This window comes from Erinaceus europaeus, chromosome 5 (genome assembly GCF_950295315.1).
Source record: "Erinaceus europaeus chromosome 5, mEriEur2.1, whole genome shotgun sequence".
Classification (NCBI taxonomy): Eukaryota; Metazoa; Chordata; class Mammalia; order Eulipotyphla; family Erinaceidae; genus Erinaceus; species Erinaceus europaeus.
Window position 1 is genome coordinate 125447326 of NC_080166.1, and position 24496 is coordinate 125471821.

Below are 24496 nucleotides of genomic sequence, written 5' to 3' on the forward strand. Positions count from 1 at the left end.
CAAGGCTTCACCGGGAGGGATTTCCGATGTGTGGCTGTTACTGCTCCTAGTGGACATTCCCCACCCCCATCCCAAAATCGAGACTGAAAGAGGAAGGGAAGGTAGAGGGAGGGGAGAGGGAAGGAGAGAAGGAGGGAGAGGCAGAGGGAGGAGACGCACCACAGCATCACTTGTGAAGTTTCCCCATGGCATGGCGCTCACATGTGGTGGTGGCAGGGGGCTCAAATCCAGTCACCATGCAGTTCAGTGTGTGCTCTATTGGTTGAGTTATTTCCTGCCCCCCCCCAATTTATTTTTAAAGTGAAACTAAAAGGGGTGAGATAGCTCACCTGGCAGGCCTCTGGCTTTGCCCTCCTTTACCCTCCCACTGATAATTTTGTCTTCACTGTATTGACTGGTTGACGGCTTACAATACAGTTGTGATCACACAGGAACCATCTCTCGTCTCCCCATGACAGGTGTCTGCAAGACACTCTCTCCCCACACCCAGGTCCTCTTCCACCATCACGGTCCAGGACCGCAGAGCCCCTCTAGCCCACCCCCAGTCCCCTTCCCCAGAGTCCTTTGTTTTGCTTTTGGATATGCCACCCTCAGTGCACGTGTCTATTTTCCCTTTCTGCTGCTGCTTCCTAATTTCCGCGAAAATTAGGAAGTGAGTTGGGAGCTTCTGGTAACCGTCCTTTCCTTTCTGGCTTATCTTACTTCACATGACACTCTTGAGTTCCAACCAAGGTGTGGTAGAGGAGACGACCTCAACATTTTTCAACAACTAGTTTTTAACACATAGCTGTAGAAGAAGTTCAGTGTTTTTCAGTTTATAAGGTCCTTTTTTAAAAGACACAGACAGAGGCGAAAGAGAGGGAAAGAGATCACAGAACCGAAGCTTCTCTATCTGCAATAGGGAGTGACCTGGGGCTTGCACCCAAGACCTTGCACATGGTGATGTGTGCACCCAGCTGGGTGTGCCACTGCCCAACCCCACTTTTCTTTTTAACATTTAAGTCAGTGAGAGAGAGACCAGAGCACGACTAGTGTCAGGGATGGAACCAGGCCCCACACATGGGAATTCAACCTGCTACTCACAGAGCCCCTCCTCAGCAAACTCAGCACAACCCTTACAGTCTAACAAAGGACAAACTCTGGATCTGAAAGCCAGGCCTCCCCTCAAATATCAGCATGTGAAAATGCACTATGCGAGCACCTTGCTAAGATCACAAGTGTCTGCGCCTTTAGGAGCAAATCTGGAAAAGGGAAATACGCTTATTACCTTCTGGGGTTAGGTAATGCATGTTCTCTGCGACTACTGCACTCTTATCTTGCGAGTCCAAGAAAAAGAAAGTAGAGGAATCTTCTATGTCAGCAGTGACTGAAAATTTTCACACTGAATGTTAAACAATGAACAAAGCACTTGCAACACTATATGCATTAGCAATAAAGTATGTGAAAGGACTGTTTTACCTGAGGTAGATATTAGATTAATGTACTCTCGCTCAGAGTTCAAAATCAAGGGATTTATGCGAGGTACAACATTATTCTTCTCCATGAGGTAGTCAATTGCACTTGTTCGATCATTTATTATGCCCTAAAATAACAATGCCACGTAGGTAACATAAGTAAATAATATGCATAATTTTTGAGTTATCTGGAAAATATATTTAAAGATTACTTAATTAAGAATCATTGACTATGGAATTTGAATATTATAACTTTTTGAATTTGCCTTAAAATTAAATAATTTTCAGATGCAATTATGTATAGGTAGAATTATTACTTTTTAAATCACAAAATTATCAGGAGAGAAATTTTATAAAACTGACTTTTGCTGTTACAGTATTACAGAAGACAAAACTCATACATTTATAGATATTATCAGACCTACCACAAAAACTTCCCTTTGTAAGTATACTGTTGTATCCAAGATTCTCTGAAGAATAGCTGATTCTCTTTCTTCAATACTCAGCTCTTCATTGTCACATAACTCACCATTATAAAGAACTTGAGGCAAAGGACCCAGTCCAGTCATCTTATAAAAGCTGGCATCCTCCTATTCAATTAAAAATAAAGGGAATACAGTTGTCTGAGAAATGCACAGTAAGGGCAGTAGGTAGCACACCGGGTTAAGTGCACATAGAGTGAATCTCAAGGATCCCAGTTTGAGTCCTCCTGGCTCCAAACCTGCAGGGGGGTCACTTTGCAAGCAGTGAAGCAGGTCTGCAGGTATCTCTTTCCCCCTTCTAGCTAACCCTCCTTTCAATTTCTCTCTGTCCTATTTAACAGCAACAACAATAACAGCAGCAACAACAGAAAAAAGATGGCCTCCAGGAGCAGTGGATTCGTAGCAGGTACGGAGCCCCAGCAATAACCCTGGAGGCAGGCAGAAAAGAACAGAAAAGAAGAGAAGAAGAGAAGAGAAGAGAAGAGAAGAGAAGAGAAGAGAAGAGAAGAGAAGAGAAGAGAAGAGAAAAGAAGAGAGAGAAGTTCACAGTAAATGTAAAGGGCACGTACTGCACATCTTAATATGCCATGACATGCCTCTCCATTAGAAAAGGCCCATCAAATAGTCAACAGAGTGACAAAGTAATCAAAATCAGAATGGTTTCATTCAACTCAGTAAGCTATTAAAAAAAAGAAAGCAGTAAGATGGGGTCAGGCGGTAGTCCAGCGGGTTAAGCACATGCATGCAAAGTTCAAGGACCAGCATAAGGATCCTGGTTCGAGCTCCTGGCTCCACACCTGCAGGAGAGTCGCTTCACAAGTGGTGAAGCAGGTCTGCAGGTGTCTTTCTCTCCCCTTCTCTGTCTTCCCCTCCTCTCTCCATTTCTCTCTGTCCTATCAAACAACAATGACATCAATAACAACAGCAATAATAACCACAACAATAAAACAATCAGGGCAACAAAAGGGAAAAAATAGCCTCCAGGAGCAGTGGATTTGTGGTGCAGGCCCCAGGCCTCAGCATTAACCCTGGAGGCAAAAAAAGAGAAAGTAATAAGACTTTTCAAAATCTAAAAGAAAAATGACTACCCAGTTCAACTATCAATTAGAAGAGTTTTTTTTTTTTTTTTAGACACGAGTTCAATGTCTGTCATGCACATTTACTTGTGAAAGAAGGAAAACCTGAAATAAATCAACAAGAGGGAAGACAAGTGTTCACTGAGCCAGAGATTAAACAGAGCCCACAAGAGCAGCGAAGGCAGATGCAGAAATGATGGCTGGACTTCAGAATTCCTTAAAACTACTAAAAACTTATTAAAGAAATCTTTTTAAATTCCATCAGTGACCTAACTTTGTTAAAAGAGATGCTTCCGAGCAACTTAGTCCTAAGGAAGAGCTCATTTTTGCTGGCTTATTCTTGATTTTCGCATTATATTATAGTCATGTAATTCAAAAGGTTTTCTCTCAAAACCCCCATCGATAGGCAGCTCACTGGGAAGACAGCACAAGCTACCATGCGAGGGCCTGCTTCTGGCAGGGTGGAAGCTTCATAAGCTGTGAAGCAGGCTGCAGGTGTCTATCTCCCTTACTACCTCCATCTACCATCTCAATTTCTAGCTCTACCACAAAATAGATAAAAATGAAATTTACATTCCTTCTGAGAGTTAAAATCCAAATTCTGAGCTAATTACACTGAAATCACTTATTCATGAGATAATATGCTTCTTGGTTATTTTTGAAAAATTGTCTTCCGACTTACCTTTCTACCATCATCATATTTAGAATCTATTCCCAATATATCCCAAATATCAGCTTGAGGAAATTTATGCTGAAGAACATCCTTTACATTTTCCACAGTGAGTACACTTTGTTTCTTTACTTTTTCGTACATCTGTGGAAATAATATATAATTAACTTTCATCTTATAACAATTCATTTCACTTCATCCATTAGTGTGCAGATATATAAAATATTATTTGTCTTATAAGCTTAAAGAATAATATATGAACACACACATACATGCTCCATAAATCATTTTAATCATACAATACTACTTGATTAAAAAAATTGTTAATATGTCATAGCTTTTAAAAATACTATTACAACTTTATTATATTTTATTTTGAACAAACTAGACACTAATGCCTACTAGCAGTTATCTTTCTTTTAAAGATCAATAGAAAATGTTTTAAGTAACATAACTAAGAAGTGCTTTGTTAGCATTTCTGACTGCTCTTCAGAATAAAAACTCGAACTAGACTTCTCAGGACCTCTTCTCCTCCCAGCCCCACATGTTCTAGAAGCCCTTGCAGAATGTTCACTGTTACTTCCCTACGTCTTTGTGCACAAACCAATGGGGGGAAAGGGCAGCTTTGCTTCAAGAGAACAATAAGTGGTCATTAAACATTCTGGGAAAAGAAATTCCCAGCAAAAGGGACAACTAGTAAGTACAGATCCCCATTCAGCAGTATGTTGATCTACCGATTAAGAATAGTATTTCTAGGGGGTTGGGTAGTAGCATAGCGGGTTAAGCGCACATGGAGCAAAGTGCAAGGACCAGCATAACGATCCTGGTTCGAGCCCCCCGGCTCCCCACCTGCAGGGGGGTCGTTTCATGGGTAGTGAAGCAGGTCTGCAGGTGTCTATCTTTCTCTCCCCCTCTTTGTCTCCCCATTTCTCTTGATTTCTCTCTGTCCTATCCAACAATAGCAGCAATGACAACAATATTAACAACAACAACAAGGGCAAGAAAATGGGAAAAATGGCCTCCAAGAACAGTGGACTCGTAGTGCAGGCACTGAGCCCCAGTAATAACCCTGGGGGGGGGGGAAGAGTATTATTTCTAGTTCCAATCTTCTGAATCATTATTGTGAGTGACAATTCCCATATTACTCCTCAGAATCAGAAATGAGAAAGCGTAGGTGGAAAAACACACTGGGGTTCTGGTGCATGATGGTGGAAAGGGAACTAAGCTGTGGGTGAGAGTACTCTGTAGACACCAATCTATTTGACTGCAGAGTTGTATTTCATAGAATATTATATCTTGGGAGTCGGGCAGTAGCACAACAGGTTAAGCACAGGTGGCACAAAGCGCAAGGACTGGTGCAAGGATCCCAGTTCAAGCCCCCGGCTCCCCACCTGCAGGGGCGTCGCTTCACAGGCGGTGAAGCAGGTCTGCAGGTGTCTATCTTTCTCTCTCCCTCTCTGTCTTCCCCTCCTCTCCATTTCTTTCTGTTCTATCCAACAACACGACATCAATAACAACAGCAATAATAACTAAAGCAATAAAACAAGGGCAACAAAAAGGGAATAAATATATAAATAAATATTAAAAAAAGAATACTATATCTCATCACTTCTTTAGCCAGTTATTCACTGATGGGCATTGAGGCTGCTTCTTTGGCTACTGTGAATAATGCAGCTGTGAACATAGGGGGGGTGCATGTCTTTTCTTACTGGTGTTTTTACATATCAAGAAATATAAATCAATATACAGTAAACATTCCTGTTTTTTATACAGCATGTGTTTTCACTTAAAATACAGCTAAATTTATCTATTTTCCTTCAAAAAAATTTTTTTTCCTCCAGGATTATCTCTGGGGCTTGGTGCCTGCACTACGAATCCACTGCTCCTGGAGGCCATTTTTCCTTTTTGTTGCTCTTCCTTGTTAATTGGTGTTGTTACTATTATTGTTGTTGGATAGGACAGAGAGTAATTGAGAGAAGAGAGGAAGATAGAGAGGAGGAAAGATAGGCCCCTGCAGACCTACTTCACCACCTGTGAAGCGACTCCCCTGCAGGTGGGGGGAGCCGGGGGCTCGAACCAGGATCCTCACTCCAGTCCTTGCACTTTGTGCCACGTGCACTTAACCCCCACTACAGCTTTCTTAATCACTCATCTTGGGCGTCTTGATTACTCCCCAGTTTGAGCTATTGCAACACTACTGTGGTGTTGGTGTTCACAGATCTTTGTATAGAAGTTTTTGTGTCCTTTGATTTAATCCCTAAGAGAGGAATTGCTGGATCATAGGCTACGTTTGCCATCTATTAAGATGATAAAATTTCATTCCTCATTTTTTTAATTAACTGCTCATATTTAGTGATTTGTGTATGTTGAATCATTCTTGCATTCCAAGAGTAAATTCCATTTGTTTGTGATGTATGATCATTTCATGGACTTTTTCTTTTTACCAGAGCACTAATCAGCTCTGGCATATGGTAAGGGAGACTGAACTTGGGAGTCTCAGGTATGAAGTCTGTTTGCATGAATTATGCTATCTACCCTGCCCTCATGTGCTGTTGAACTGGATTCTCCAACATTCCATAGCAGATTTTGCATTTCTTTTTTTTTTTTTCCCCGCCCCTGATTTTGCATTTCTTTTTATCAAGGATGCTGACTTTTAATTTTCATTTCTTATAATGTCCTTGTCTAGTTATTTTTACGTTAGAGAGACAGAAATTGAGAGGGGAGGGGAAGACAGAGAGGGAGAGAAAGGCACCTGCAGCACTGCTTTACTGTTGTGAAGCTTCCCTCCTGCAGGTGGCAGCTGGGGACTTGAACCAGGGCGTTTACACATGGTAATGTGTGTGCCCCTTGTCTAGTCTGCTATCAAGGTAATGCTAAAATGAGTTTGGAAGTGTTCCTCTTCTCCTCCCCTTCCTTTTGCAAAGTTGGAAAAATTATTATTCACTCTTCTCTAAATGTCATTTAAAAATTTACCATTATAGGGAGCCAGGCGGTAGCACAGTGGGTTAAGCACACAAGGCACGAAGTGCGAGGACTGACCTAAGTATCCCGGTTCAAGCCCCAGACTCCCCACCTGCAGGGGGGTAGCAGGTGTCTTTCTCTCCACCTCTCTGTCTTCCCCACGTCTCTCGATTTCTCTCTGTCCTATCCAACAATGACAGCAACAGCGATAACAAGGGCAACCAAAGGGAAAAAATATCCTCCAGGAATAGTGGATTCGTGGTGCAGGCACTGAGCCCCAGCAATAACCCTGGAGGTAAAAAAAAAAAAATTCACATATGGCCATGTGATCTTAAGGCTTTGTGTAGGAGTTTTAAATTACTGACTTAATGTTTTCCCATAACTTTAGTTAGTAATTTTTTACTAGTAGTTAGTCTTTTCAGATATTTGGTTTATTGATAATCCAGTTTTAGAAGGCTACATGTTTCCAGAAATTACCTATTTCTTTTAGATTGGTGAGGTTTACCTTGTATATAATTTTCCACCTTTTATATCCATTTTATAGAATTATTAAATTTAATTTGTTTAATTATTGCTATGGTAGAATTAACTTGCTTTATTTTGCTATTTCTCTTTCTATATATTATCATGTTTTTATGCTTCTTTCTTTACTTTTATTTGTGCTTAAATACTGAAAGATATTTTTAGTGTACCATTTTAATTTTTATCCTTATAAACTATTATAAATTCTTTGCATTTGTATTCTAAGAATTAAAATACATATGGGAACTTAAGAGTAAAATAACTCCACCTAATCATAACAATGATGATAAAACAGAGAATTTAAAATCCAAAGTACAATCTTTTCTACCTCTGCTCCTTTGTACAGTTATTATATGCATTGATCATATAAACCAGAATTTATTTTAGTCACGTTGTATAGGTTTTGAATCTTGAGTAACTTAAAGAGAAAAACATATCCAAATAGTCTTCTATGTTTACCCATTTATTTAAAATTTCTTCACTGTTACCATTTTATTCCTTCCTGTAACTTTGAGTTACCATCTGGAATCATTTCCTTTCCTGAAGAATCTTACTATTTCTTGTGAGGCAGCAAGAAATTCTCTTAGGTCTTTATTTATGAATACATCAATATCACCTTTCTGCAAGGTTCATAGTTTGTGTTGTCTCTTTCTGAATACTGAGTATAGACTTATTTCATGTGTTCTGTGCAGTCTGGTGACTATTTACTATGGGATGGTTAATCCGTTGTCGGGTACAACCATCACAGTCATTTCAATTATACATTCATTAAATGGTCATTAAATATGCAACATTTTCCTGAATCTTTTTTTTTAATTTTATAAGGTAGGGAGAAAACTAAATTATGTATGTGTTTGTAAAGTCAGTGCATAGCAGATCTAGGATACAAGGTCGGATCATTTTAGTAGAAATGCTGTACTTGATGACATCTCAGTGTTGGGAACAAGCAAGGGAAGTATCCAAGGAACTATTAGGACTTTGACGCGTGCAGTTGAGACTTGCAGTTCTCAGTGCTGTGGGCTGTAAACTCCACTCTATTTCTCATGGCCTGCAGCAAGGCAGTGCATGTTGCTGTGCCAGATCCAGCTTTCTGTCCTTTTTCCAGCCATGACATCATCTCCCCAGACAGTAACTAGGATCCACCTGCATATCAGATTTCAGGCTGGGGGGGGGGCTAGTATAGCCACAGGCCCTTTGGAATATAACTAAAATATGCCTACTAACTATCAACAGAATGGAGACCCTCCCCCATAACTCTTCATTTGCACTATTCCAGCCTTTAGGTTCATGGTTAGTCAACAATTTGTTTGGCTTCATATTAACTCTCTTTTCAACCACCAGGTTCCAGATGTTAGCATGATGCCAACCAGACTTCCCTGGACAGATAACCCCACCAATGTGTCCTGGAGCTCCGATTCCCCAGAGAGGCAGGATGGGAGTATGGATCGACCTGTCAATGCCCATGTTCAGCAGGGAAACAATTACAGAAGCCAGACCTTCCACCTTCTGCATCCCACAATGACCTTGGGTCCATACTCCCAGAGGGTTAAAGAATAGGAAAGCTATCAGGGGAGGGGATGGGATACGGAGTTCTGGTGGTGGGAATTGTGTGGAGTTGTACCCCTCTTAACCTATGATTTTTGTCAGTGTTTACTGGAGTAAGGCACCAAAGTAAAAACCCTGGTTTGAGGGTGAGGGTGGATGTTCAGCTTCACGGGGTACGGGGATGGGGAAGGGAAGAGGGGATGGGACAGTCTTTTGGTGGTGGGAATGGTGTTTATGAACACTAAAAAAAAAAAAAAAAAAGAAAATGAAATGAAGAAAAACTATGAGGATTATAAATAAATAAATAAATAATAAAAAATATGAAAGCATGATATACTGCCTGTAAAGTAAGTTCCTGGGGTACAGGGTGTTAAGTCATATATCACATACTCCATGGTGTGGTCACATACAGCATACATGTACTTGAATTGTTTACATCTGGCTATAACTTGCTTTCTATGATGTGACTGTATTATGCAACAACAACAACAAAAGCCTAAAGTTTAGATCAGGGCTGCATCCTGGGCATCCCTGTCTGTGGGAAGACTGCCCAGATGCAGTCCCTGCAGACATACTCAGTCGCTACATGATGTGGGTGAGCCCCTTCTTTCACTCCAGACTGTTACTTGTGTATACAGACCAAGACCTTGCAATAGTTCTATATTTATTTTTAATATTTATTTATTCCCTTTTGTTGCCCTTGTTTTTTAATTGTTGTAGTTATTGTTACTGTTGTTATTGATGTTGTTGGATAGGACAGAGAGAAATGGAGAGAGATGGGGAAGACAGAGAGGGGGAGAGAAAGGTAGACACCTGCAGACCTGCTTCACCGCCTGGCCTGTGAAGTGACTCTCCTGCAGGTGGGGAGCCGGGGGCTCAAACCAGGATCCTTCCACTTTGCGCCATGTGCACTTAACCCACTGAGCTACTGCCCGACTCCCACTTCTATACTTTTATATGAACTGGCTCTTCCTTTCCATTCTTCCTCTCTCTTGACACTACTTTCAAACTGCCTAGACATAATAATTTGCACACTGAAAGTTATGAAATAGTATACAAAGATTTTATAATTCATGTGTTTTACTAAAATACTAAATCATGCTCAAATTCTTCCCAATTAATCAGCTAAGTTATCTAAAGGACAAAATATCTCCCCCAAGTCAATTTGACCAAGTCTACTGTAAATCCTGGTATGAACAGACACAATATTGATAAACTTGATGGCACTATTTCATAAAACAGTCACTGAGGCCTATGTAGTTTCTATACCTCAACACAGTTAATGAAGTATTTAGTGTTTTTCCTGGGAACTAGAGGAACAGGGAAGTACATTTACACTACTCTGGCAATTTCACTTTCAATTTAAGAACTTTTTGTTACAATAATGATTGACAAGCTAAAGACAATGACTATAAAATGGACATAAGCTGTTTTTAAATTTTTATTTCTTCCTTCCTTGGTCCCTCTCTCCATCTCTCCCTTCATTCCCTGCTTCTTGCCTGGTATCTTCTAAGGAAGTTCTACCCTATAGTAGTGCTGGGGATTGAACCTGTGACCTTCTGTGCCTAAGTAAGAAAGACATTTTATATAACCACTACAGTAGCTCTTCCTAGTCCTATAACCTCACTTTATTTTTAAAGTATATTTTTATTGGAGGTGATTAATGGCTTATAGTAAATACAGTTGCTAGTACATATGTAAAAATTTCTCAGTTTTCTGAAAACATTCTCACCCCAAGCCTAGATCTTCATACACTTTCAGGTAACCTGAAAATTTTTTTTAATTGATTTAATAATGATCCATAAGTCTGTTGGATAAGAGTGGTACAATTCCACATAATGCCCACCACCAGAGTTCCGCATCCCACCCAATCCACGGGAAGCTTTCCTATTCTTATTTTTTTTAATATTTATTTAATTTTTTTTATATTTAAGAAAGGGTTAATTAACAAAACCATAGGGTAGGAGGGGTACAACTCCACACAATTCCCACCACCCAATCTCCATATCCCACCCCCTCCCCTGATAGCTTTCCCATTCTCTATTCCTCTGGGAGCATGGACCCAGGGTCATTGAGGGTTGCAGAAGGTAGAAGGTCTGGCTTCTGTAATTGCTTCCCCGCTGAACATGGGCGTTGACTGGTCGGTCCATACTCCCAGAGACTTCACGTGTGGAATGACAACCCTTCAGCTTCATTACTCGGGTGAGACCTTTCCTTTTATAGTACACTCTAATTTCATCTCAGGTGGTTCACTTTCTAACAAAGTCCCAAAACCTAGATATACACCAGTTTCTTTGAGAGAGAGCATATGTTCACATGCATCCATAAACTACTGCAAAATATATACCTGAAAGCAGAAGTACACTAGAGTTTGCAGTGAGTACCTCCCTAACACTTCCTCTCCACTATTCCAAGCTTTGGGTCCATGATCGCTCAACAATTTGTTTGGCTTTCCTATTCTTTATCTCTCTGGGAGTATGGGTCCAGGATCATTACGGGGTGCAGAAGGTGGAAGGGCTGGCTTCTGTAATTGTTTCTCCACTGGACATGGGCATTGGCAGGTAGATCAATACCCCAGCCTGTTTCTATCTTTTCCTAGTTGGGCAGGGCGCTGGAGAAGTGAGGATCCAGGACACATTGGTGAGGTCATTTGCTCAGGGAAGTCAGTAACCTGACTCAATAGCATTACAGTTCTTTATACACTCATATGTCCATGGTGAGCCTTAACAGTTTCAAATTTCACTTATGAAGTAATATCTTTTTTTTTTTTTTTTTTTTTGCCACCAGGGTTATTGCTGGGGCTCGGTGCCTACACTACGAATCCACTGCACCTAGAGTCTATTTTTTTCCCCCTTTGTTGCCCTTTTTTTTTTTTTTTAAATCATTGTTGTGATTATTATTATTGATGTCCTTGTTTTGTTGTTGGGTAGGACAGAGAGAAATCGAGAGAAGAGGGGAGACAGAAAGGGGGAAAGAAAGACACCTGCAGACCTGCTTCACTGCTTATGATGCAACTCCCCTGGAGGTGGGGAGCCGGGGACTCGAACTGGGATCCTTAAGCCAGTCCTTGTGCTTCACACCATGCGCATGCTTAACCTGCTGTGCTACCGCCTGAGCCCCATGAAGTAATATTCTTTTTTTTTGAAGTAATATTCTTATTCTTCCTAAAGCAGGTTCTTAGCAATTTATGACTTATTTTGAAAAATACAGGTCTATTTGTCATTCTCAGTATCAATCTTAACCAGTCCCACACCAATGTGCTGTCTTAAACTGATCTCTACGCTTTATATGTCATCTAGGATATGTTCATGTCACTGTCATCTACAGGATTTCAGTTTGTGGTAAGCTTTTCTATGCATAGTTTTAGTGAAGAACTATTTCAAGATTTCTTCCCATACTAACCTTTACTATTAAGATGTATTCCTCTACACTTATATAATTTAAATGTTTTTATTGGGTGGATAAATCTCAATAAGTTCACATATCTTGGCTGGAGCTCCATTCAGATTCATCTCATTAATCCCCATGACAAGTTTTATAAACTTTAAAATGTTAAAAATAACAGTACAGTAAAGCAAAATAAAAACAATCAATTCTACAGGCAGTGTATCTAGTGCACTGACTTACCTGTACGATGGAAGTAAAGGCTTGTGACACATCAAGTTGTTCTGTGATGTAACTGAAAGCTCGCCAAAGAGCAACTCCAGCATCATCTGTACCATCAACTTCATCGTCTGTACTAACAACGAACACAAAACCAATTCTGGGAAAAGAAGATCTAGAGTTAGGAATGTCACATGCGTCTTTGTAACCACAAATCACTTAAAAAGTAACATTGCAATGGCATCTAAAAGGAGGAAAGGTATTAGTACATAAGAGGAAAGGGAATATTACTTGAAAAGTTTCAATCTGGAATGCACACACCACAACCTTCACATCTGATTCCTCTGAAACATCTTCTCTCTGTGGCGGTGACACTGTCAAGACATTATGCTTTTCCAAACAACTATAGCAAAGGGATACTGCACTCAAATACGACTGTGAGTACCTAAATTGAATAGATCCTTTCCAGGATGGTCAGAGGTAGACAAGATTACTCAGCAGGAGAGTCTACTTTAAAGGTATGGGCTCCTTCACTACACAAAGCTATGTTGTGACAGGCATCAGAGATTAACATGGCTTTGGGGAGCCACATTCACGCAGTCTCCCTCAGCCATCAGTTATCACTGTGATGTGCATGGATGCCTGCACAATTCCCATTTAGGCCAACCTGTTCATGGCAGACTTGCTATTATATTTTTCCCCCCACCCTTCAGATGAAGGTGAAAAAAAGAGGGGGGGCACTACAGCACTGCTCCACCACTCAAGAAGCTTCTTTGTGCAGCTGCTTCCAACGTGGTGACTCGGGGCTCAAATCCTGGGAGAGCACTAGCTGTCTCAGTGCCCCACGTTAGTATTCTGTGACTCATGAATGTACACTAGCCTTCTTTCAGCTGACAATTTGTAAGGCTTATAAAATGACAATTACCTGACAGGCACTTTATTATCATAGAAAAGTTCAGCAAGTTTTATAAACTCCAAGGCATGCTCCTGAGCAGGATCAACAAAGAGAACCTGAAAGAGAGCAGGCAGTCTGTAATGGCTATCTTGTTTCAATGACTTAGAACTGTATCAGATTCAAGTTTAGTCTAATTTAGGATTAATTTCTAATTAATTTCTAATTAATTCTAATTTTCTAATTCAGGATTAATTTCTCTAGCAATTCTGATGGATTTTGAGGGATGTGAGCAGTACTTTCATAGTTTATGACGGCCTTCTAAATACTGCACATCTGCATACATGGGACTTAGTATCAAACTACTCATTCTCTTTCAGAAATACAGCACAATTTTTTTTTTTTTTTGTACAAGATGTGAAATGTGGTACTTTAAATGCTCATTAGATTTTCTGTGGCTATATATGGTAGAATCATTTATGTTTAGGACTTTTTTTTAGCTGGGGAAATGTTAGTTTAATAGACAGTTGTTATCTTAGGGGTACAGTTTCACATCTCCCCACAGTATGGGCCAACATAACTCACCCATCACACCAAGACACCGTTCCCCTGCACTGTGGGACACAGGGAGGGCCATTTAGCTCTCTCTCATTTCAGCTCTCTCTCTCTCCCCATTACTGTCCTCAGAGTGGTTAAGAAAGACTAAGGATTTATTCATTCTAGTCATGCCTTTACCCTTGTTTTTTCTATGACAATTTTTTTTACAAATGAAATAGTAATTAAATTTTCATCCATATTGAACATTAGATGCTTGCTCTAGTTTGCAGTGGGAAATAAGACGGTTTCTTCCTATGTGGGGAAAACAAGTAGCCTCAGGTGTTTAATTTGCATTTCAGGATTCTATACGGTTGTTTAATCTTGTAATAATGAAACTATGCACTAGATGACAAAGTGGTATTTATGGGTGTCCCCCTGAAATGTACTAGCTCTTACCCACCAATCCTTTGTAATAAAGAAGAAAGAAAAATTCGGTCATACATTCCTTTGAGAACATGTAAAAGTGACCAGTCACTTAATATTGGTCGTAAGAAAATACATGAGGGGGGTCAGGCTGTAGGCGCAGCAAGTTAAGTGCAGCTAGAGCAAAATGCAAGGACCCTGAGTATCCACCGGTTTGAGCCCCCAGTTCCCCACCTGCAGAGGAGTCGCTTCACAGGCGGTGAAGCAGGTCTGCAGGGGTCTATCTTTCTCTCCTCCTCTCTGTCTTCTCCTCCTCTTTCCATTTCTCTCTGTCCTATCCAACAACGAATGACATCAACAATAACAATAATAACCACAACAAGAGCAACAAAAGGGGCAAAAAATGGCCTCCAGAAGCAGTGGATTCATGGTGCAGGCACTGAGTCCAGCAATAACCCTGAAGGCAAAGAAAAAAAATACATGAGAATTAAGTTAAGAGGCAGATTATTAAGTTAAGAATTAAGTTAAGAGGCAGATTATGACATGCTAGCTTTTGGTACTTAAGTCTACCACACCAGCTCTGGCTTGCCTGCAATAGGCAAATACTTCCCTCCTTATATAGATGTGTCAATGCCAAGGGCTCGGCAACCCCAAAACAAAGACGTCTTCATAAAACACATATTGAAAACACAAAACTCACCAGATTATGAAAATTGCGCCTTATGGAAGGTATAACCCCAGAGAATGCTGGCTTTAGAAGTTCTTGGTAACTTGCAGGCCATGACAGATACATTTCATCAGTCTCTAAGTCATTAATCCACTAGAAAAGAACCCAGAAACCTATGAAAGTCTTGCTAACAAAAACCAAAATCATTTTACAAGGCAGATTTCACTTTATCAAATTACAAGTAGAAATACACACAATTCTCTGTATTTGCGACTGGCCAGTAGCAGATCAGCAGCAGACTCTCTAAGGCACATGGTCTGTGTCAGCTTTACATTCCTGTGTGTGGCCTTTTACATTACTCCTCCTTCACCGAGTCAATGCACACCTTTTAATATTATACATCCTGTAAAAGTTTGTTAAATCACTAATAAAAAGAAAAAGAGCATCCTCTTTGTAAAAATATGAGGTGCAGAAGGTGAGACATACCAGCACTACAAATCCACTGCTCCCAGGGGCCATTTTTTCCATTTTATTGGATACAATTTTCATATCTGAATAATTCTCTAATGTATAGATATATAATTCATAATATTTTTAACACATAGATAATCTCCACTTTTTAATTTTCCATGATGACTGTGTGTAAAGATTTTCATTTTCTTTAAATCTTTTAAAAACATACATTATCATTATTATTATTATTATTATTTATTCGATAGAGAGAGAAAAAAACCGAGTGGGAATGGGGAGACACAGAGGGAGACAGAAAGACCTTTGCAACCCTACTTCCCCACTTTTGAAGCTTCTCCCCCACGCGTGGCATGGGTCTGCACACTGTAACGTGTGCACTCAACCAGGGGCGACAACACCTGGCCTCTTTCTCCTTCATTTCCTACAATTTTTCCCCGTAGTTTCCAGAGATATCACTAGATCAAAGTGTATGGATACTGTAAAGGCAACACAACCAAAACCTTCCTAAAGGCCAGGCCAGCTAACAGTCTCCACATGTTGTCTTTTCATCCTTTTGTTACATCTCCTTAAATTTTTATGATAATTTATTATTTTATGACATAATGGTTATTAAATTATTATGGCATTAATATTTTTGTGCTATGATGAATAAGTTACATGTCTTTCAAATGGTTTGGGAAAACTGTGTTTGACCTGTTTGCAGATCAAACAAAACCCATTTTATTTTTACAAAGAAGATGTTCTTTTTTTAAAAAAAAGTTTACTTTAATGAGAGACAGAGATACAGAAAGAGAGACAGAGACCAGAGCACTGCTCAGCTCTAGCTTATGGTGGTGCTGGGGACTGAACTTGAGATCTCAGGGCCTCAGGCATATGAGTCTCTTTTTCTTTTTATTAGTTATCTCATATACTTTTACAATCCTACATTTCAGGAGCACACTTCCCTGACAACGTTGGTGTAAGTCATCGAACTCTTCACCAAAGCTCCCCCACGACCATGCCAGCCACCATAACTCACAAAGGCCAAGAAGACAATTTGGCTACCATTATTTCAAACACACTTTAACAAAGTCTCTCATTAATTATAATGGCTTTCTTTAGCGAATTTTAGTCACACAATTTCACGGCATGCTACATTTCCATTTTCTCATTTCTAATAGTTAAGTAATAATGGGATATGGACATACTTATATTGATTATGTTGTATTTGAAATACCTCCAGAGTTTGTTAGAAAACTGAAGTTGTACTGAAATGCATTTTTATCATTTATTCAAGGAATACTGATGACCTACTAAAACTAGAGTCAGTGTTGAGATAAAAATGGATTAAAGTTCCCACCTCCATTAAGTAAGGAGGTGAAAACTACTGGGATCGTTTTCTCATGTGTGGATTACAGAAAATTGAGCTAAAAAAGAATAAGCAAAGTATCTCTATGGCTCCAATAAAAATAGAAATAATAAAATTCTCACCGCAAAGAGGTGTTTATTGTGTAGTAAGGGAAAAAAAAAACATCAAGAGGGCCAGACTGGGCATCTGGTTTAGCTCTCATGTTACAAAGTGCAAGGAGCCAGGTTCACGCCCAGTATCCCAACCTGCAAGGAGGGAAAGCTTCACTAGTGGTGAAATCAGTACTGCAGGTATCTTTCTCCCTCTGTTCCCCTTTCCTCTCTCAATTTCTGTCTCCATCCAATAAATAAACAAATAAATAAATACAAAACATCAAAGAAACACAGGGTCGACATAAGAATATAATTATGCAAAGTACATGAAGAACTGCCATTTCTAGAGCGTGTAATTAATAGGTCCACACACACAGAAGGACCAACTGAGCAAGCCTGGCGGCTGGCACACTGTACGCTGCTGCGACAGGGTTCTCTGAGTGAGTAGGCTCCTGAGCACCAACCTCTTGGAAAGGTGCAAGTGAGAGCACTCTGCACGTGCGGCAGGCTGGGTGGAGAGCTGGCACACACAGTGTGGTCTGTGAAGAGCACAGGCTTCTCCTGAGGCTCTGGAGCCATTATACGACTGATGACAGACCCCTTTCAAGGCGCTGACCTGCCAGGTTCAAGCAAGCTTTCACAGCAGAGAGGACTTGGTGCTGTCAAATGTGTGCATGTCTCTGTGTCCTGAACAGCTCCGCCAGCAGTGAGTTTGGGGAAGGCTGCACCTGTTTCCCTTGACCTCTCCTCATGCCCTTTCTCTATGGATGCACTTCTCTCTCTCTTTTTCAGTCAGTCTGGATTCACCTCAGAAGGCACGGGTACACTTTTCTATTATCAATAACCATGAGGCCAACTTCCAGGCCTTATGAGGCCTTTAAGTAAATACCAAACCTGAGGATGATCTTGTGGACTCCTTAATACAATGTATATGGGGGGGGGGCAGACATATGTGATTAGGATAGTTAAGGGATGTTGGTTTGCTTCTAAATTCTGCTTCTAAGACCCTTCTGTTGCATTGCTTGACGTTGTGGTCTATTTACATCATCACTGTTTTCATTGGTTTAATCCCCACTGGTTCGTACGCTATTTTCCTTCTCCCCACCCCCTATCCTACGTACTTCCTCTTCCTGACACTTCCGCCTCAGGAGATATAAAAGACAGGGCTTTCTTTCTTTTTTTTTCAAATTTTTAAAAATATTTATTTATTTATTTATTTATTTTCCCTTTTGTTGCCCTTGTTGTTTATCATTGTTGTTATTGCTGTCATCGTTGGATAGGACAGAGAGAAATGGAGAGAGGAGGGGAAGACAGAGAGGGGGAGAGAAAGATAAGACACCTGCGAACCTGCTTCACCACCTGTGAAGCGACTCCCCTGCAGGTGGGGTGGGGAGCGGGGGGCTCGAACTGGGATCCTTATGCCGATCTTTGTGCTTTGCACCACCTGCGCTTAACCCACTGAGCTACGCCCGGCTCCCAAGACAGGGCTTTCTAATGAAGAGAGATTAGAAGAGATTAGATTGTTGAACTGCATCCCCGCTCATCAATAAAGACTGAACTTCGTTCCCAGCTCAGCCATGAGTCGCTGGTTGTCTGTCTTCCACCCACGAAGCTAGACCAGCAAAGGGAAAAATCTCTTAAACTGTACTGTTTGCAACCAAAGTCTGCAAAGTTCAAAAGACGCAGGCTGTTAAATGGGTGAAGGAAAAAAAAAATGTTGTCTTGGCATAAGGAACAGCAGTGAGAAGACTGTTATTGCCTGGTCTAAGGTACAGGTCAGGGGCTTCCAAACAGCACACTCAATAGAATCAGCCTCCACCATGCACAAGGACTAGGCCTTGAGCCCCTGGCCACAATGTAGGAGTTCAACACAGTGGGACAGCTTCAGGAGCAGTCCTGCAGTCTCTCCTCTTTCTGCCTCTCACTATCTGGAAAAAATATCAATAGGTTGCTGGCAGCAGTGGATTTGTGTAGGTACAAATACCCAGCAAAGCCCTGGAAACAAAAAATAAAAAAGAAAGAAAAGAAAAGAAAAGAAAGGTCAGGAGGTGGTGGAGTGGCAGAGGGAAAAGTTTACAGGTATGGGTTCTGGAGTTTGACCCTCACTACTGCATCTGTCAGAGTGATGCCCTGGTTCTCTCTCTCTTATAAACAAACATTAAAAAAAATGTCACAGCCAGGACTATTTTTACTGCTCTAAGGGGGGGAGTGATGTGTTCAATTTTTTAAAAATTTTACTCAGGCTATAAAACAGACCAGGATTTTCATTACATTAAGGTAGAGTCCTCTAGTCGTTGTTTTCTTGATAGTGTAGCTGTGATTATTACAGCTTTTTAAAAGTCTTTTTGTCGAGACTTTTTTTTGCAGAGAGACAGAGACAGAAATACACAGAGAGAGAAACATGGGGGGGGGGTACAGAAGAGACCAGAGCATTGAAACTTCCTTCAGTGTAGAGTGGGCAATGCTCAGACCTGGGCCATGCACATGATAACGGCTTGGTTTTTATTCTTGAGTTTTCAATCTTTAATCTTGGGAAGGATAATGAATGAGAGTGAAGGTCACAGAATGCAGTGCTCTCAGGTTTTCTTTAGGAAATAAACCAAATAAAATGGAATGAAAATACAATAAGGACCCCTCTCCCTTTTTTTAGAAGGGATAAATCTACATTTTGCTTTTTAATGTATACAACTTCTTTCAAAATAATTATCCTAAAGTCTGTCAATATTTGCATTGATGTCAAGTCATATATGTACAAAGGGCTTTAGAACCAAGAGGTATGTGCGCACTTACCTTTATAGAGGGATGCCTAATATCTATGACATAGTTATCTTCCCAAACATGCAGATTCAATTTTAAAAACTTGTCCACATTTTCTTCACTGATCCCAAGATTGTGAAGGCCAGTCATCAATTTTCCTTCCAGTTTCAGCACATCCAAGATACTTTGTTTAAAGAAAAGGAAAGTCTTAACTTTCTAAACATTTATGGAAAGATTCTCTAAAGCTGTGATGGGGCCAGGAGATGGCCCACTCAGTAGGGCACACTGGATGTGAGAGGCTCTGGCTTTGAGGTCCAATCACCACATGAGATCACCACGTGAAGAGGGGCCATCATGTGTGGGGGAGCAATGCTGTGATAGTTCTCTCTCTCCCCCATCTCGAAAAAAAAAAAGGAGTCTGCCCCTGGAGTGATGAAATTACTCAGGCACAAAGTCCCAATAGAGCCCCTAAGATGAAAAATAGTCCTTTACAGAGAAGGGATTTCTTTTCTTTTCTTTTATTTATTTAAAAAAGGAGACATTAACAAAACCGTAGGATAAGAGGGGTAGAACTCCACACAATTCCCAACACCAGATCTCTGTATCCCATCCCCTCCCCTTACAGAGAAGGAATTTCTCAAAGTATTAGAGACATAATTAGCTTTTATAACAACAGAAAGTATATATAAAATCTGTTTCACTAATAGCAGGAAGGTATCTATAAGCATATACTATGAACTCATTAACACATAATACAAGGACTTATTCAGATTAGTTATCCAGACTTTTAAACTTATGCTAAAAGATATTTTATTATTTAAAATATAAGATAGGGGTGGGGGAGACAGCATAATGGTTCTGCAAGAGACTTTCATGCCTGAGGCTCTTGAAGTCCCAGGTTCAATCCCCCACACCACCATAAGCCACAACTGAGTAGTGCTCTGGTCAGACTCTCTCTCTCATTAAAATGAAATAAATAAAAAGTTAAAAAAATAGGTTACTGTCATTGAGAAAAATACTATTTAAAAACTAAGCTCCTCAGAGTGCTACTGAGTGTTTCCAAAATCATTTAGTGAGTGAGGTGCAGTACTGGGGCGTGGGCGCTGAGGTGTGCACATGGTGCTTTTCCATCTCTGTAAAGAGAAAACTTCACAGACTGGCAAATTATGTTCATCTGAGAAGATTAAAATTTAGCATACAAAAGAACCTATTTGAAACCCGGTGCTGAAATCTACTATGTTGAGCTCAAGTGCTCCTTTCTAATACCAGGCATGGCAACCACTCTGCCTTTCGTAAATGAATGGAACCGGAATAAAGCAACAACGGGAACTTCACAGTTCTCTGCTGAACTATGGAGATGTCCAGTTAAAAAGCAAAGATCAACTTCTAAATCCTTAAGAAGATTGTTGTTGAGTTTGAGTGTCTCAAGCTGGCTGGGAGAACTCTAGTTCTGCATGTCTGTAGCATAGACTGCTCTGACCACTACTTTATAAAGCAAATCAACCACCACACCCAAGCTACTGGAAGACAAGTGTGGTAAAACGAACATTAGCTTGAACATCACAAATCACCATTCCAACAAGCTTTAGTCTGGCTGCATCATGTGTGGCTTCTAAAAGTACTTAATGCTGCCTAGTCTAGATTTTCTCATTTGTAAAATAAGAATTCTGGAGGCCAACATTTTCACCATCTATCAAATGTTATGGAGTTCATCATTCACACTTTTTTCCCTTTGTAAGGCAGAACTCCAATGGTGGAGCAGCGCTGGGGAAGAGAGTGCCAGCCCTCTCTCTCCTCTCTCAGCATCATTAAAACAGCGAGAAGTCTACCAGGAGTGGAGGAGTTGTGTAGGTATGAAGCCCCAGCCATAACCATGATGGTACAGCCAAGCAAACAGAAACAGACAGATCAGTAGTCTGATCAGTAGATATAGAGTTGCACTCAGTGAATATTAGTTTCTCTTTTCAAACTGTGAATATTAGATATATATTCAATAGATCTGTCTTTTGTTAGACTAAGATAAATTGGATCTGTTGATTTTTAAATAATTACATAATCACTCCTACTTCTTTATTACCTATGAGGGATTCACGTGTGTGTGTGTGTGGGGGGGGGAGAAACCAGAGCACCACTCCAGCTCCTGTGGCGCCAGGGCCTGGCTCTACCAGGCGAGCTATCTCCCCAGCCAGTCCTGCTTCCTTTTAAATTATAGGACATTCTCACTCCTCCCCCCACCCCCGTATCATTTTCTTCCATTCAACAAACTCTTCCACTGACTTTCTTCTACGGGTCTTGGATCTTTTTCCAAGAACCTCAGTGATTGTTTATTGTGCATGTCAAACTGTCAGAAGATAAAAATATCCTCACATATTCTCTTTTCTCCTCCAGGGAATTACAGTATTTACAGGTAGCAATCATATCAACAGGAACAAAAATGTAGCACACACAGTCGGCAGATCACTAATTACAGGTGGAGGAACCAAGGGGGCTGTACTTCTTCAACAACCTACAGGTTCAAATTACAGATCAGAATGTTCCTGCTATGAAAATCCCCTCACACACTGCCACAGAAGGCTTTCCGCAAGATACGCTGACGGGCCTTAGATTTATAGGAGCTAACTCCAGCTGCCATACACTGTTCGTGGGTAGGATTCACCCTCAGTATCTTAGGTCATTGTCCCACACTACCAGGTTCAAAGACTCAACTAAAGAAAAAGGAAATCTCTAACCCTACTCTACTTCTTAGCTTTTGCTATTATTTTTCTATTTCCAAACTTGTAAAAAGATGTTTAGAGTTCACTAAAATATTTGCAGTTGAACAAAAATGCAGTGTCTATTGAATTTGTCTTATATTCTAATAGTTATTCATAGTGGCTTAAGAATCCAAAAGACAAGAAACATTCCATGTTAAAAATGGAAGAAAAGGTTGGGGTAAACAGGATAATGGTCATGCAAACAGACTCTCATGCCTGAGGCTCCTAAGTCCCAGGTTCAACCCCCTGCACCACCATAAGCCAGAGCTGAGCAGTGGTCTGGTGTTTCTCTCTGTGTGTGTCTCTTTCTGCATCTCTCTCAAAAATAAAATTAAAAATTTTTTTTAAAAATGGAAGAAAAGGGGACCCTTAGACACTGCTGGTGGAAATGTCAGTTACTGTTACCATTTGGAAAATGGTCTGGTGACTTCCAAAAGCATTAAAGGTGGAAATTCTACATGACCTATCACACTTCTGGGTACTTAACTGAAAGGGAAAAAAAAAAAAGCAAAACCACTATTTTGAAGAGATCCATGCATTCCCCCATACTCATCCCAGCATTATTGACAACAGCCAAGAGCCAAAAACAGCCTAAGAGCCTATCAGCTAATAAGTGGATAAAGACATGGGAGACACACATGAACTACAAGTAAGCCTCAGAGAAAGTAACACCCTGCCTTTAGCAACAACACAGGTGGACTAGAGTTTATCATGCTTAGTGAAATAAGCTCCAGAGAGAAAGGAAAAAAAACACTGGCAAGAGAATGAATACACTTTGATCTCCTTTTTGCTTGGTCCACGACTTTCATTCGTCAATGGTTATGCTAAATAAAATATTTCCCAAGTCTGCCTTGGAGCATGTCTGATGATTTTTTTTAGATCAAATGATTATCAATAGCATTCTGCATTCTATCATTAAGATTCTCTTTCCTGGTAGATGCAAGCAATTGAAACTGTCCCTTAATTTATTTCTCTTGGGGGAAGTCTCATTTCCTTTCCAGTGACTCCCTCCGATCAGTCCACTGGCTGCTAAACCCAGGGCTAAGAACCCTCCTTGCTGAAAAAACTGTACCATTTCAGTGAGAGCTGTAAATACCGGGATAAGTACAAGTCTAGAATTCAGAAATGATAGTTTCCTCATCTGAACAAATTTCTGCAATGTTTTCCCTACCCCTGAAATAAAAAAAAAAAAAAAACCTTATGTATTGATGTATTGAATAAGGACAGAGAGAAATCGAGAGGGAAATGGGAGATGAAGAGACACCTGCAGCCTTGCTTCACACCTTCTGAAGCTTCCCCTGCAGGATGTTTGAAATGATAGATGTGAACTCAACTGGATGCACAACTGCCTGAGCCATACTCCTAAATTAAAAGAAAAAACAGTTTCCTCTCTCGGGTCACTCGGAATACCAAAGGAAATCATCTGGGACCGCAACAAAGCAGGACTAGAACGACTTCAGGAACCCACCAAATCACCAGTGAGTGCAAACTCGTGTGGCTCCTGGACAGAGAGGAGCCTAGGGAGAGATTAAGTGGCTGGTAACAATACGGCAGTTTACCAGTTGAGGCACCACCTCCGGTCTGTTTCACCAACAAAAAGACTGCTGAAGGGAGGAGAGCAGTTTCCTAACACTCACCAAATGCAACTGTGAGTCTCCATTGCTACTGCCCTCAGAGGCTGGAGCAGCAGGGGGGAAGCCCTGTGTTGACACCTGGGGACAGAGAACCAACCAGGAAACTCAGGAGAAGATCTACACCTTGGTGGCCTAGCAGTTGGGCTCTGTGGTGGGAGCCTTTCCATGTTGTTCTCCTGATGAGAACAAGGTGAACAGTTGTCTCAGAACCTACAATGAGTGAGGGATTAAACTAAGAAGCCTACCTATAGTTTAAGAGCCCTCAGGCTCCCATAGATTACAGGGGAAAAAAAGAACAAAAGAGGCTTTTAAGCCACTGTGCTCCACACAGGGATTAAAATAATATTGAAACAACTGTTAACTTCCACAACTGTGAGCAATTTAAGTACATGAATTAGACACAAGTCAATCCAGCCAAGAGTGATCAGTAGTTTAAAAAGAACTGAGAAAGGAACCTCATATAAATACTATATAAAATGGTTAAACCAACAAGAAGAAATATTGGAGAAATGAACCAGGACAAGAGTCGAACTAAAAGCCCCCAAAGAGTGAAGCACAAAATAATGAGGTCAACATCCAAACACTAGTTAAGGAAATAATCACAGGAGT

At 40.5% G+C, this 24496-nt stretch overlaps 1 protein-coding gene across 1 annotated transcript in view; it reads right to left on the bottom strand.

The window, feature by feature from the left end:
- The window catches only part of UGGT2 (UDP-glucose glycoprotein glucosyltransferase 2), a 146887-nt gene that overhangs the window by 54031 nt on the left and 68360 nt on the right, over nucleotides 1-24496 (bottom strand). Inside the window, exons 12-19 of the mRNA XM_060191876.1 lie at nucleotides 19534-19684; nucleotides 14866-14985; nucleotides 13239-13324; nucleotides 12338-12473; nucleotides 3695-3826; nucleotides 1880-2044; nucleotides 1459-1582; nucleotides 1268-1366 (exon numbers count right to left, since the gene is read on the bottom strand). Of these exons, the coding sequence (XP_060047859.1) occupies nucleotides 1268-1366; nucleotides 1459-1582; nucleotides 1880-2044; nucleotides 3695-3826; nucleotides 12338-12473; nucleotides 13239-13324; nucleotides 14866-14985; nucleotides 19534-19684 (1013 nt within the window). The remainder of the gene's footprint in view (nucleotides 1-1267; nucleotides 1367-1458; nucleotides 1583-1879; nucleotides 2045-3694; nucleotides 3827-12337; nucleotides 12474-13238; nucleotides 13325-14865; nucleotides 14986-19533; nucleotides 19685-24496) is intronic.